Source organism: Salvia splendens, chromosome 15 (assembly GCF_004379255.2).
Source record: "Salvia splendens isolate huo1 chromosome 15, SspV2, whole genome shotgun sequence".
In the NCBI taxonomy this organism is placed as follows: domain Eukaryota; kingdom Viridiplantae; phylum Streptophyta; class Magnoliopsida; order Lamiales; family Lamiaceae; genus Salvia; species Salvia splendens.
The window spans coordinates 21,802,086-21,817,991 of record NC_056046.1 but is presented as its reverse complement, the minus strand read 5'-3'; the positions used below and the strand labels follow the sequence as shown (position 1 = coordinate 21,817,991).

At 38.8% G+C, this 15,906-nt stretch overlaps 2 protein-coding genes across 4 annotated transcripts; one reads left to right on the top strand and one right to left on the bottom strand.

Annotated features, from left to right (window-relative positions):
• Positions 1-1,668: 1,668 nt before the first annotated feature.
• On the top strand, positions 1,669-6,028 carry LOC121769388 (protein ANTHESIS POMOTING FACTOR 1-like). 3 transcript variants are annotated; one of them, XM_042166187.1, is made up of 12 exons: positions 1,669-1,967; positions 2,102-2,193; positions 2,604-2,704; positions 3,249-3,349; positions 3,430-3,496; positions 3,597-3,696; positions 3,777-3,890; positions 3,974-4,111; positions 4,209-4,293; positions 4,855-4,904; positions 5,369-5,550; positions 5,649-6,028. In XM_042166187.1, exons 1-11 carry the CDS (start codon positions 1,961-1,963, stop codon positions 5,510-5,512), a joined length of 999 nt encoding a protein of 332 aa, XP_042022121.1. In that variant the 5' UTR covers positions 1,669-1,960; the 3' UTR covers positions 5,513-5,550; positions 5,649-6,028. The 3 variants fall into 3 exon arrangements, 2 of the variants coding, with proteins under 2 accessions (XP_042022121.1, XP_042022120.1); XR_006043544.1 differs by having other exon boundaries at positions 1,670-1,967; positions 5,369-5,577; XM_042166186.1 differs by having other exon boundaries at positions 1,670-1,967; positions 5,369-6,028.
• A 7,517-nt stretch (positions 6,029-13,545) lies between these two features.
• Positions 13,546-15,288, bottom strand: LOC121766865. Its single transcript, XM_042163100.1, has 2 exons — positions 14,749-15,288; positions 13,546-14,583 (listed from the first exon to the last, which is right to left on the bottom strand). The coding sequence occupies exons 1-2, from the start codon at positions 15,286-15,288 to the stop codon at positions 13,546-13,548; spliced, it is 1,578 nt and encodes a 525-aa protein (XP_042019034.1).
• Positions 15,289-15,906: the final 618 nt, after the last annotated feature.

The window sequence follows — 15,906 nt, the reverse complement described above, 5'->3', positions numbered from 1 at the left end:
TAGGGTTGTCAATCCTAGATCCGTAACTCCCAAAAGCTCCTAAGACCCTTGAAAAGTCCTCACTCTCAATTAACAGTGCTGTATTAAGGGAAGCTAATTGTAGTGTGTACTAAGTGGACCTAACTCGCCAACCTCATCTCACGATTATGTAGCAAGTTATATTAAATCATCACAGAATGTGTCACTCAAACGTGAAGCATTATCCAACAACTCAGGGAAGAAACGAAGTAAGAACAAAACGAATATTAAATAGTAAAACGGAATTGTATAAATCAATAAAAGTTACTAACACATCCAAAGAAGTCTTATAGTTTAGCTACTTATAGACAAATAGCAAAAACTACAAATTAAAGTACAAAACATAAAGAAAAAGCAAACAAAACCCAATGATGAATTGTTGTGCAATCTTTAGTCTTCTCTTGCCTTGCTCCAATCTCTAAGAATGGTGATGGAATGATGGATGGAGGAATAAGGGTTGGAGAATGGAGGAGGGAGCCATGAAGGCTCCCCTTTTGGGGGCTATGAATTGGTGAATATTATGAATTAGGTTATGGGGTATTTATAGGCTTGAAAATGATTTAAACTTGGTAAAAAAGTTTCCTCCAAGTAATAGTAATTAAGGAATTTTCATGCCCCATAGGTTAAGGAAAAGATTTGGCTTCACAAGGTAATGTCTTCTTTCCTTCCTTGAATTTCCGCCTAAACTTCTGCACTTAACAGCTTTACGCGACTTTGGTGGAACGGCCATAACTTTCTCCACAGAAATCCGATTGAGATGATCAAGGTACCAACGCAAAGCTTTTTCAAATACGAAGAGAATGGTATGTAGCACGCTCTGATCGGACTTCAGAATCTCCATCAAATTGAGTTTGAACAGAGGCTGTCGTGCGTGAACATGCCCAGCGGGCGCTGGAGAGAGTCAGAACTTTCTGGAGTGATTTTCAGCGACCGCTGGCGTGCGCCAGCGGTCCGCTGGGTTGCCTTCTGCTCCAGCTTCCGAAATTTGACGTTTTTATACCCTTTTCAGCTCTATTTTGCACATTTCTCACAAAACACGTCAAAATACCAAAATAGATAAAATATGCAAATAATGGACATGTAATGCAACTTTGACACTCAAAACGGGCCGTCGACGTCCACCCAGCCAGCAGTCCAGCCCCTGCGATGCCGGAGCCGGTTCTTCTGCGTCTGGATCCCGCACGGGAATGTCTGCCCCGGTGGAGGTACTGTCTGACAACTTGGTCCTTCAGCGGCAGAAGTAGCTGATCGAGATCTTGAGACTTGAGACGGTACTCCAGCGAGACCAACCCGATGGTCGGGAGGATGTACGAGGCCCTCATAAAGCAGATGAAGGGCCAGCTGGGGTTGCCCACCTCCGACGACGAGGCGGAGGATGAGGATGTTGGGGATGCAAATGTTGTGGAGGATTTCGAGGATGAGACCGAGTGAGCCGCCGGTGTTTTTATGTAATTTTCGTCGTATAATTTTCCTATATTTATAATATAATGAAGATTTGGTTTAATTTTTTTATATATTTATATTTGTCCAATTAATTTTGTTCTAATCCAATGAAAATATATCAATAATTCGAGTTTAAATGCAAAAGGTGGAGTTCGTGGTCATGTTGAGAGTTTGTTCATTTACCATCTTAATGGATTTGGTCCTTATAAGGTCTAACACAAAATAATTAGAAATCACATAAGATTACATGAATAGATTTGTATCCAAAAATCACAAGCAATCGAATTACAGTCTATCCCAGTTAAAATGACCATCGCAGTTTATCCCTAAAAATTACAGTCGAAAACCCTAGTGCATCTCCCTAATCGATTGTTCAGCTTCAGCAACAACCCCAAAATCCGTAATCCGTTTCTAATTGTGTGTAACTGGAGCTCGGATGAATCAGTTTTATCCACGTTTCTGAATTGCGAAGAATTCGGAGAAGCTCCAACGTTCGTCAATGGCGGGTAATGCTAGTAGGCATATTCAAATCGCCTCTCATTTCTGTGTGTTCACAACTTGATTTGTCATAGTTCGTAGCAGCTCGAGTTTTTGCAATTTGAAGTTTAATTCGACTTTTTGCCTTTTTTCTCCGTAAAAGGAGGTCAGTCGGAGAGAGAAGACAAAGTTTCATTAGAACTGACGGAGGAAATCCTTCAGAGTATGGAAGTTGGAATGGCGTTCCGCGACTATGTATGTGTTCTTCGTAATTTTATTGATTCATTGTGGAAAAATGTTGACCTTTTAGATGACCATATTTTTTTGCTCGCTGTAGGCTATTTGCCAGTACATTTTTATTTTTATCGTTTGGATATATGCTCAGCTGCTCTAGGTGAGCCTTGAGCACTGGGTATCTTGGATTTGAATACACATTTGATTGGTTAATTTTGGCTCATATGTTATGGTGGTGTATAGTGTCTGTCGGTAAACAGTTTGAACTTTGCATAAGTTATTGTTGGATTGCTGAAAGTTATTTTGTAATGTTCAGGACAAAATCGGAAAATTCAATGAGTATAGTTTTTCGAAGTGCAAAAAAGTTATCTACTTTTGCAGTTTTTTTACGTATTCACTACGTAGCATGCTAACTTATTTCTCTTCTGCAGAATGGAAGAATCAGTTCGATGGATTTCCATAAGACATCAGGTTATTTGGTAACTGCTAGCGATGATGAATCCATTCGTCTCTATGATGTTGCTAGTGCAACGTATGCATCCTCTCCTCATTTGCCGTTCAACTCTTCATCATGAATTGAGCTTTTTATGTTATGCAAGATATTCTTTTGTTTAATATAAACAAAGTTGCATACTACGAGCTCTTTCTTTATTTATGCATATATATGAAAAAAGAGAAACTCACTGCTTTGTGACTGTGATCTTCAAGACTTCAACTGGTATATTCTTGCAATATTGACATGTGAACTTTTGATAGTGTATTTCTCTAGTGTAGATTTTATAGATGTCTATGAAATGTTCTAAGGGATAGGGATTTATGGTTCTCTGGACATCCAGATGCCCAAGCATGTCCCACTTATTCTCATCTTGCATGCCATAATTATTAGATTATTGTCTTAATTTATGCCAGCACGAAGTCTAATTTTCCTTTCATATATGGGAAGCATGTCTGCATTTTGAGTAAAGTTGGAGTCTCTTTATGAACTTTGATTTAGCTTCATATCTTTGAGTAAAGTTGGTGTCTGCTTAATATTACATCTGCATGATATGCTAAGAGAGTCTTCTCATTGCATTCAGATGTTTGAAGACAATAAACAGTAAAAAATATGGAGTTGATCTGGTTAGCTTTACCTCTCATCCTACAACTGTTATTTACTCGTCAAAGAATGGCTGGGATGGTATGTATTTCAGATTACTCACATGACTATATTTTGATGTAACACATGCCAGCACTAACTAACATATCCAACTCCAACAGAATCACTACGACTTCTTTCGTTGCATGATAACAAGTACTTGAGGTACTTCAAGGGTCATCATGGCAGGCATGCAGACTGAACCTTACAGTGGCTTTCATCTTCTAGAATTTAGCATTCTCTTTTATTAATGAGTATAATAATAGAGAATATGATATTGGATTTACAGGGTTGTTTCGCTGAGTCTCTGCTCCAGAAATGATTGTTTTGTTTCTGGATCACTGGATAGAACTGTATTGCTTTGGGACCAAAGGGCTGAGAAATGTCAGGTGCAGACTGTGAATTGCATTCTTAATTTGTTGAATTATTTTCTCATTGATCTTTGTTGAAAGTGTTCCTCTGGAAGTAGGGTCTTCTACGTGTTCAAGGGAGACCAGCCGCAGCTTATGACGATCAAGGACTTGTTTTTTCTGTTGCCTTTGGAGGATACATAAGAATGTTTGATACTAGGAAATATGAAAAGGTCAGAATATATCACATGAGTGAATCATCATAAATGTCAACTATTTACAGTTCCTCAGGTTCTGATTAAGAAACTGTTTATAGGGCCCTTTTGACATATTTTCTCTTGGGGGAGATGTTTCAGAAGCCAATGTTGTGAAGTTCAGTAATGACGGAGGACTTATGCTTCTGACAACGTCAAATGGACATATTCATGTCCTTGATTCCTTCCGTGGAACCCTTGTGAGCTGTCTCATATTTCCCTAGAAAGCTCACATGTAATTTATTAGCTTAACTAGATGAGAGCGGGTTCTTATTTTAACTTTTCCTTTTGCTCTAGTTGGCGACACACAACGTCAAGCCAGTTTCAAGCAATTCTACTTTGGAGGCTTCTTTCAGTCCTGAGGGAACGTTTGTCATATCAGGTTCAACATCCTACTTGTTTGCAGGAGACTTTGATATCAATGTTCTTTTATGTGGTTTTATATTACAGAAGTTTTATTTTTCCAACGTATTCTATTATTTTTCATCATATCATACTTAAGATGTCCCCAAATGTTGTTTGATAAAAAAACATTATCCATCGTATACAAACAATTTGTTTCTACCAAATCCAGTTGAAGAGTTGAATTGATGTATTTCTGATCTAATGCCGATTGGTTATTTTGAGAGAATAAGGCTATTTGTAAAGGAAGCGAGGAACTACTTTATTTCAGCTCTTTTGCCTGCTCGATTCACAAGTTAACCACACATTGGGTAACTGCCAGCTCAAGATCAATATTGGTTGTTTTTATATTTTTTCATACAATAGAGTTTTTATTGCTACTCGCTACCAAAATATCTAATTTCTTGCTGTCCCTTGTGTATCTGTGATCCTTGTGAATGTGAGCTCATGAAGCATTTTTGTGTTGGATTTGATACATCCAGGCTAGTTGAGAGGCACTGATAATTTTCTTATTATTTCTTGCTTTTAAACTACATGGAAGGTTCTGGAGATGGTAGTGTTTACGTTTGGAGTGTTCGAAGTGGAAAAGAGGTATTTTAAAACTGTTTTTACTCCCTTGTAGTTTGTTTTATTTAATTCCATTCTTCATTCTTCACCCTTTTTTCTTCATTCTTCGCTCTTCTTTTGTCCTATTATGCTGAGGGTTATCAACCATTTATTAAATGACTAGTAATATTTTCTTTAACAAACTCATAAAGAAATTGATTCTCATTGAACAAAGATTCATAAGCTGCATGATGCAAAAATGTATAGTGCATGTGTGCACTTTAATTACTTGAAAAACTTGCATACAAAGACTATTGTCAGCTTTCTGATATTATGAATTCTATCTAAATTGTGATATTAATTTTGCTAATACATGGCAGGGCTTTTGCATATTAGTCCTGCAGAACTAATATTTATCATGTGCTGATCCATCTCAACATTGTAGACTACAATTATTGCTGGAAACTGGAAAGCTATACTACTGTCTTCATTGTTTGTACATGTTTCAGGTTGCTAGTTGGATGAGTACTGAAGCAGAACCACCTGTAATCAAATGGGCTCCAGGAAACTTAATGTTTGTAACTGGCTCTTCTGAATTATCCTTTTGGATACCCGACTTATCTAAACTCGCAGCTTACGTTGGAAGGAAGTAGGACTTTCCAATGGTCCCTTCTCTGTGCTTTGCCTGCATGTATGTGGTGTGCTGTGCTTTTACTAGGTAATCCAACAGAATGACAAGCGTTTTCTTATTCACTACTGAACTTCTGCTTATCTGCTGAAACAAATCAGCATGAAGAGATGGAGATTATGAACTATTGCTGCATCTCCTCCACACGAGGAATCAAAGCAGTTGTATATGCTTTCAATATTCTTCCATCTCATGGGTGACACTTAAAATCTGGAGCATGAGGGAGGCTGAAGATTGTCCGAGCAGTAAGTTATCTTGAAGCGTCTGGATAGGTATACCATGTAACTCTCTTACATCAACATGGTCTTTCTCTGGTAGATTTTTCCTTTTATAGCTAGATGAGGTGCACAATATATGTTAGAAGTAGAACCTTGGATGTTATATCTCTTTTGACTTGCGAAGACTTGTTTGGGTTCTAATGTACACCTTGCTTGCTACTTCTAATTATGTATATGCATAAAATGTGTGGTTGGGCTCGGTATCACTCATTTGTTTTCGTTAGGCGATCTAATCATAGTTTTGTAACAAGAATTGTGAGTGTATGACTGCCTCGACTGGCTAGAGAATACGCTTGTTCATTTATATATCCAATGGTATATACTTCAGGAAATGACTAATTTTTTTCACAACCAGCAATGGAAAGTTGTACACTTATACTATATCAGAATTGCTTTCTTATTTTGATATCTCATTTGCTTCCATCCCCTTTTTACCATAATGAATCACCATATTCTCCAAATTATTAATTAGCTACATCCCCACACTAGAAGTGAAGTTGTACTTGATGGATGATGATGCTCCATTGCACATGCACTCCTTACCCTTATTTTTGGGATTGTGCCTCATCAGTTGCCATACAGCATGCACTATTGTCAAACCAATTTCAGCAAATGCCATCCACATAAAATCTTTCTGATTGCTACCTTCTAATAATCATTAACATAACTTATCTTTACATAAAATCTTTCTGATTGCTACCTTCTAATAATCATTAACATAACTTATCTTTCTCTCAGTTTGATTTAGGTCAGTAGGGTTCATCCACCAATGATGTGAGAATATGCATAATTATTCATTCAATCAAATGACGTATGCTTTGAGATCTTCATGACTTTGAGTGTTGAAACTGTATTATAGTCTATACCTCTCTATATATACTAAGGCTCATTTATTATATAATACTCCCTACGTCCCATTGAAGATGATCCACTTTCTTTTTTGGTTTGTCTCAACCAAGATGATCCATTACTAAAAATGGAAACACCTTTCTCTTTACTTTATTTCCTCTCTCTTACTTTACCATCTCCACTTCACACATAAAATAAAGTTGCATAAATTCCCGTGCCGCCCAAGGAATATGTCATCTTCCTTAGAACGGAGGGAGTATTACTAAGTACTAGTATGTAATAAGATGTTATTATTTGAATAATGTCATAGTGTAATGTTGTTATTGAAGTAATAATGTAGAGAGAGTGTGATTGGATAGATGTATTAATAGTGATTTACTTTTTCCAAAAAAAGATGTGATGTTTCTATGGCACACCAGAAAATGAAAGTGTGATATCTATCTTGTGACGGAAAAAGTATTTTAATATAAAAGGGTATTATGTCATGTTTTATAGATGGTAGTTTTCGTGAGTCTCGTGATGTCAATATAGTATATTAAAAATGTCAATCCAATGACATGATTATGTCAATACAAGTATATTGATATTTTATGATATATATGTTGACATTGTGCTAATCATTGAAATATATGAAAATTCAAATAAATGTTATCACATTTTATTAACTAAACGTATACGATTGGGATTTCATTGAAATTTTTATGAAATTACTTTTAATATGATATATGTTTTGTAAAAGAAATATTTTAAATCAACATAGTTATAGTTTGGAAATTTTTTTTTAATAGAGAGTACATAATTAATAATAAATAATAAAAATAAGTTTGAAATAATACTTGTGTTTGACATATTTTACACAATGAGATTTGATCTTGGCCGCCTGTTTTGAAAATTGACGAACTAAAATTGATACTCTTATAACACGAATAGATAGTTATCATCCAAATGGAAGACTTAACGCCAAAGATCGTCGTTCAGATAAAATCATTGGTGGCATGTGTGTCTTTTGAAAAAATAAAATCAGAAACACATCAATTTCAGTTGTGAAAGATGAAATAGTTGTTTGTGCTTTACCCAATGGACCGACAACTTGCCTCCTTTCCAAATGTTTGACACTAAAATGTTATGTGATGTTTAACGTTGTAACTTACAACTGTATGGAATATCAGAAATAGAGTGATCTTTAATGGCTTTGAAATTATATGTTATGTGATGACTACCACTCTTTATTTTGCCTTCTTCATTTGTTGTTACATACCTTGATTTTCGCCGACCTGTTGATTAAAGATTTATTTTTTTAAAATAATATTTCAAAACTAAATCTTGGCCTAGGTAACTATATATATCTGCCACGTGAATAAAACGTGACATAGAAATGAAATAAACACAAAAGAATGAAAGAGCAAAGTGAATTGGTACAGCGCCTATGACTGCTGACTGCAAAAACATATAATTTGTGGCATTTTCGATGCAAATACACAAACTTCAATATATACATACAGAAATTAAATAATTTATGTACGTATTCATCAAAAATAACGGCTCAATATCCCCTGCTTTTAAACTTTGATCATTGATCCTATCACTTCCACCTTTGCAGTCTAATTTTCAACACCCCAATTATTACATCGCATCAAAGTTACATTTTTTTTTGTATAATCAATGTCCTATAATTATTATGAATAATTGCCGGTTTTTAAATTCTTTATACATTTTCAGCACAATTCCTTTGAGATAGCCTATATATAGTTGTCAAAATTTGTCATTTTTGTGAAGTTCACCACAGAAAGCTCGACCCAATTTTTACCTGACTTGCCTACCACTGAATAAAAACCACAATTACTATAATCATCAATTATATATTTAGAATATTGATGTTTATACAGAAATAATTTATTCTCACTCAAAATTTAGTGCAAATTTTTCAAAGCCTTAACGATGGAGTTTGAGAGTTGCGCCAAATTAGTGTATGTTTCAAAATAGAAGTCACCTACACTAAAACTATAGGAGTTTGAGATAATAACACCCCCCCTTTCCAGCCTTAAGTAAGAAGTGCACAATATTTAAGAGAGATGATGATTAATAAGTAAGAGAATAATGTAGAGAGAATAAAGTAATTAAAGAGATAAAAAGTTTTTATTTTTACAAAAAAAATGCATCATTTTATCTGGGATGACCAAAATAGAACGTGACTCAGTTAAGGTGTAACTAAGGGGATAATTATTATTGCCCGGACAACTGATAAGGACTAAATGTAGTTAGTTAATGAGAACTTCGTTTATATGCATGTTTGGTCTAGCAAAGGCATCCACTATAGAGGCGGCGCGCCGGCCGCCCTCATGCCCCATCGCCCCGCCTAACTATAGTGCGGGTAGCGTCCGCCCCGAGGCGGACACAATTTTTGAGGCGGAAGGCCCTCCGGCGAGAAGAGTGCGAGGACCCGCCGAGGGAGATGCGCGGCGCGGCGGATTGGGGCGGAAGAATTTTTTTTTTTGTTTTTTTTATAAATTCAATTTAATTTACCTATAAATACACCCCATTCCATTCATTATTTTCACACTATTCCAACTCTTCACTCATACTTTCTCTCACTAAAATTTGTGGATTCAATTGGTATTAAAAATGGACGATTTGTGGAATGACGCGTAGAATTCTCTGATTCAAGAGGTGCAAAACCAAGCCGACGAGGAGGATGCGGCGCGCGCGGCGGAATTGGCGGAGGCCACGATCCCTCGTGCGATTACTCGTCGTCGGACCATCCAACGAGACCATAGCGGAGCGCACCAGCGTCTAATGGCAGACTACTTTGTGGATAACCCCCGTTATCCACCTGAGATTTTCCGTCGGCGATTCAGAATGTCGCAACGGCTCTTCAGCCATATAGCGATGAATTTGGCGGAGCGGTACCGGTGCTTCACCCTTCCGGAGTGATTGCACTGGCCGAATCGGGCTGTCTACTTTTCAGAAATGCACCGCTGCAATTAGGCAGCTTGCCTATGCCGGACCGGCTGATATGTTCTATGAATACCTACAGATGGGTGAGACAACTAGCCTAACGGTGCTCAGGCAGTTTTGTAAGGGGATCCGAGAAATATTTGGTCCGGAGTTCCTACGAAAGCCCACCTCTGATGAGTGCCAGAGACTGCTAGATATGCACGGTTCAGTTCACGGTTTCCCAGGGATTTAGGAAGCATTGATTGCATGCATTGGGAGTGGGAAAACTGCCTGGTGGCGTGGAAAGGCCAGTTCACTACTGGTTTCAAAAGCAAAGGTCCATCGATGATTCTGGAAGCCGTTGCTGACTACCGTTTGCGGATCTGGCATGCGTATTTCGGTGTTGAAGGTTCGAACAACGACATCAATGTTCTTCAGTCATCGCCTCTCTTCAATGATGAGTGCCGGGGGGAGGGTCCAGAAATCAGCTTCGTAGCCAATGGAACGCAGTACCGTAGGAGATACTATTTGGTAGATGGGATATATCCTCAGTGGCCCGTATTCGTCAAGACAATTCGCCAACCGGTTGGACCACAAAAACAATATTTTGCGCGAAAACAAGAGGCTGCTAGGAAGGACGTTGAGCGGGCTTTTGGTGTGCTCCAAGCGCGATGGGCCATTATACGGTGCCCGACACGAGTTTGACACGAAGATGATGTCGCGAATATTATGTTAACATGTATTATATTGCTCAATATGATATTAGAAGATGAAGGATTTGCTGCAGAGCGCTGGGCACCGGAAGATGGCGCAAGTACAAGTCACGATGTTGCCTCCGTGCCGATACAGATGGGTGTACTACGTAGTAATGAATATTTGCTCTAACGTTTCACTGATATGCGCAGGAGCACCGCACATACCACACTCCAGGCCGATTTGATTGTAGAAGTTTGGGCACGTAGGGGAGGTGGCGCAGCGTGAAGAACATTGTGATTTTCTATTGATTAAATTTTCATTGTATAATTTTTCCATTACTTTAATACGACGAAAATTTAGTGTTTAATTTTAATTTATTTAACTATAGCCATTTTTTTCTAATTACGTATAATTCAATAATTTTAATTATAATTGAATTAAAATAAATAAAAAATGAAATAAAATGAAAAGTGGCTAAAAAAAGTGTCCACTATAGCTGCGGACAAATAAACTGGGGCTGTGAAAAAAAATGGCAGGGCTATTGGAAGTGTCCGTCCTATAGTGGATGCCCTAATAGATGGTTACTGATGGACGACAAAAAATCTCAAGTTTAATTTTAGATTTAATTCTATTCATTAATTTTAACAAAACCCATTCACATTGTCATGGAAAATTAATTAACATTAAAATATCAAGAACTTAATAATGTTATCTAAATACTGTATTTATTAGTATATTTTAACATAATTTCTGACATTAAACTTTTCTTTTAGAACTTTTGCTTATATTTATTTTCAAAAACTTTGAACTCTATAGAAATTTGAATCAACTCGTCGATATCTCAAGGGGAATTGTACTAAATGATGCCATTTAGTATGAGCTAGGTAGTAAACAAAATTTCATCAACATTTATTATATAGAGTGAATTACATAAAATGACCCTGACGTTTCCATTTGTTTCATCCCAGACCCCTGACTAAAAACAAATATCGCCACATGCCTTTGACCTTTAACATAATCACAAATCAGATATTTGTAGCCATTTTTCGGACTAAAAGGCCCTTAGGCCTTGAAGGGCATTTCAGTCAATTTGCGGCCTGTTGCAGGCCTACTCTGCTCTGATGCTGCACTTTTGCAGACAATAGGCTGAACCTTTGTCAACTCAAATTTGATGTTCCACATACTGCCGTGTTCATACCTCTATAGTTAGAGTGTTTGAATTAATATCTCTTCTTCCTTCTCTCACTTCACTTCCTTCTCTTACTGTAATTCAACATTCAATTCATTCGTCGTTTGAACTCTACTGTATACTCTGTTGTAAGATCCCAATTTATGTAATTTATTCTCTCGCACTGAAATTCGTCCGTCGCTTGGGGATTTTTATTGGGTCGTATTTGCAGCGGAATTTGGTTGTATTCGAAGTAGGGTTTATGTTTGTTTGGCTGGGTCGAGGTTTTTTTTGGGATTTCATTTCAAATTAAAGTTGATGTTCGAATTAATCGGTGTAATTCCCTCTACATTTTAAGGATATGAAACTATGTTCTATTCTCTCACCTCAATTCATCCATCCCCCCATTTTCTTTCGCCTGATGCGTGTACTAATTTGTCAATTCATTTTTCAATTCAATCTCTGTTGTAGTTGAGCTTGAGATCGCGATGTTTGTTGCACTCCGATCCATTTGGGTAGATTTTGTTGCTGAATTGGGGTGGATTTTGTAGCTGAAGCTGGTTGTATTCAATTTAGGGGTTATGTGTGTTCGGCTGTGGGGTGCAATTTTTTTGGGAAATTAATTTCATAAATAATGACATATAACTTTAATATGTTTGGGTTTGAATTTCCAATTCAGGCCGCTCTTGCAATGTCGTCTTCAAGTTCGCAATCGTTCGGGTCAAGTTTCAATTGGGATTGGCCTCGTCCAACGATTGTTCTCTGTAGTCACGATGTCGCGGCTGAGCTTGTGACGTCTAGGACGACGGCTAATCCTGGTCGACGTTACTATCGGTGTCCATTCTGGAAGGAAGATGATTGCAAATTCTTCCATTGGTTTGATGCGGGTCTATCGCCAAGCCAAGACACTTACTTTCAACGAATCAAGCTCGAACGAGACAGGTTTGAAGAACAACTCCGATGCAAGAGTATTGTGCATGGTGATCTTGAAGACAAATTCCGCATGAAAAGTGACGAATGTGAAGATCTGAAGGGAAAATTGAGCATGAAGACTGAGGAGTGTGCAGGTCTTAATTTAGAAATTTTTAGAACCAAAAAAACGTCCCGAATGCTGAAAATTGTAATATTGTTTTTATGCTTTGTAATTATTTTCCTAAACTAATGGTAACACTTTTTTTCTTCAAGCAATAAGATGGGAATTTTGGTACTAAACATTTGAAGTGGATTGAAGTTCCACTGTAAGTATATCCCAACAATAAGTTTCACACAACCGAATGGAGTTCCCGCATGCATAGGTTAGTTTTAGTTAATAATCACGAATGAAGTACGCATCTTCTGGTGAAAATACCACCATGCGTACAAAACTTTTGGTTGAATAACACACGACGTCCAAAACTTTCTGTGAAATACCACCATACGTACAAAGTTAACATATGCAGTACAAGGGCCTTCTCATATAGCATATACCAAAAATCCGTCATAATGTTGGATCCATAACATGGATCCATAATATGCATAGCAAATATCTGAATAATGTTTGACAAAAAGGCTTCAAGCCACCATTGTTTACAAAACACAAACAAAAACCAACACCATTGTCTCCGCTTTTAAGGTTCCCAAACTTGACAAGAGCGCGTATTCAATCCCGATCCCCTCGACGGCCACAACGCTGCGGTTGAGTCCTGGTCCGGCATGTGCTAGGCCTTGGAACAGTGGTATTGGTCTACAACAAACAACAAACCGGTCAAATTGACTGGATTTTTAGGAAATGAAAAGTGAAAGCTTGATCTTGAATACTACCTTCTGACTTGACCGGGTAGACCGACGTGTGTTGGGCCTTGTAGCTGTAGGATTGGTCTACAACAAACAACAAACCAGTCAAATTGACTTGCAATGTTTATGAAATGAAAAGAGATCTTGACTACTACCTCCTGGTTTGACTGCGGAGACCGACGTGTGCTAGGTCGTTCTCTCCGAGGTAGAGTGGTCTGTAACAAACAAGCCATTAAAAAACACAATTAGCGGGTTGGGAAATCATATAATCTTGATTAATAATAACAATACCTCTTCATTTTAAAACACGTTGGACGCCGCAGGCCTGTCACTGCCGTCCGTTGTGGGTGGCGCACTGGTCTCACTGGGCTGTGAACTCTGTCCAATTTCGGTTCGGGCATCTATGCGGGGATCATTAGTGCATGTTCTTCGGTTATGCCCATCTTGTCCGCACCGACGACACCTGAGTTCAAAGGTTCGTCGCAGAGACTCTGATCCATTCGCATGGTGATGAACCTGGGGTTCTTCACGCCTCAGTTTCTTTGGCCGTCCACGTTGTCGCTGTGTCCTCGGGGGTTCCAGTTCAAATCCAACGTCAGAAGTCTTCGGCCAATTATCCATCCCATTGATTGGGTAGAGGGCATTCTCGTACAGGAGCGTCATTGTGGACCGCAAATAATAGCGGGATACATAGTCTGCTACATCCTTCCCATTCTTGTTGATTGTAGCGATGGCATGAGTGCATGAGATCCCAGTCAGCTGCCATAATCTCCAAGAGCAAGTAAAGTCATGCATGTTCACTACATACTGGCCTGACGGTCCCGACACTTGGTACGAATCCTCTCCGTTCCATGTTGATCTCCAAGAAGAAGCCCTCATCAAATACTTATCCACGATCTCTTTGATAACGGGCGGCAGTGTGTGATCGTATATCTTGATCCATTGGCCTCTAATCTGTATCGTCTCCATTTGACTTGTCCGGATCTCCTCCAACATGGTGACAATGGCCAACTCGCGAGGAATTGTTATCTTCGAATTAAAGGTCTCGCATATATTGTTGAGGATAACATCACAACAAACATGCGGCGAGAAATAAGCCTTCACCCATTTTTCTTTAGGAGCAACACCGAGTAGGTATTGATGTGCTTGGGGATATATAATCCGCACTGCATCCATTCTCTCCACATACTGTTCGGGGGTTGTACTCGACGCAAGCTCCCACAACATCTCCTTAAAATTCTCCCCGATGAATCTCTTCTTGAAGTTGTTGTATATGTGCTGCACACATAAGCGATGCTCGCTCTGTGGGAAATCCTCGAGGATGGCTTTTGCAAGACCCTACCAATTGTGGTTTCCCACAAATTAGTACAGCTATAACACAGATAGAAAATCTATAATCACACTCAAACTACTACTCTATAGGCCAAATCACAACTATAGTATTATTACTTCAAAAATCACAGTTGAAGTATACACATTTTACTGAAATCACATTACTCGTACCTTTTGCTGGTCAGACATGAAGACAAATCTTGGGGCATTCTTCTGTATGTGGAGGTCATCTGCCAGATAGCCGAGGAACCATTTCCACTTTTCGTAGCTCTCAGCCTCCATCACCGTCCACGCAATAGGCCACCAATCGTTGTTTGGATCAATTCCCATGGCCGTCATAAGTTGGCCTCTGTACATACCTCGTAAGAAACAGGCATCAAAGAATATAATCGGATGGCAAAAACATATCCAACCTTTTTTCAACGGCCCGAGACAACTATAAAATCTCAAGAATCTCGGACCCACAACTTCAGGATCCCTGAAGTTCTCGTAGTGTATATGCACACTAGAGTCAGCGTGTGTCCGTTCCAATTCAGCTTTGTAGTCGAATAGTCTCCGATACTGTAGTCCTGCCTTGCCAAAAATACCTTCTAATGCACTGTCTCTTGCGCGGTACGCCTTCATCCTACCAACTTTGAGTCCGAACTCCTCATCAACGCACTGCCGTATAGCTGCCAACGGGATGTGGGGATTTGCTTTGATTTTCTCCATGTAACGCTCGGCTAGCCACTTGGACGTCAACCATCTCTGATCCAACACTTGAGAACATGTGTGAGCATGGTCTCTCTGCATATTCACTACCACAAATCAGTATTGTTGTGGGCTTCGATCTTCCTTGCATAAACATACCACTCACATGACTTTCCCTTACAAATGGCACGAAGCCTTTTGCCATCATTCTTGGCTACATGTACACGGCGTCTGGTCATTATCGCGTACTGGCGAATGACCTGATAGAAGAAATCTCGATCCTTAAAGAAATTACCAGGCTTCCAATTTGGCAGCTCATTTGTCAGCTTGAAGGTGGTGTACTTGATACCCTTTTTACGCAAGCCTTCCAAATTCTCTAGATCTTGGAAATCTTGTAGCTCATCAACTGCATCTGGCTCGTATAGGGGGTTTGTATATGACAAGTTCCCTTTCTCAACAACAGGGGAGAACTTTCGCTTTTTGTTGGACCCACCGCTGCCTTCACCGGGCTGCTGGCCAGACCCTTGTGCTTCAGTGTCTGGCTCCGCACTCCCTTGTTGTCCCACCCCTCCAGGTGTTGTTGCTGACATAATGAATCGTAGTATGAGGTAAACATTTGTTCATCACGGCATATGTTGG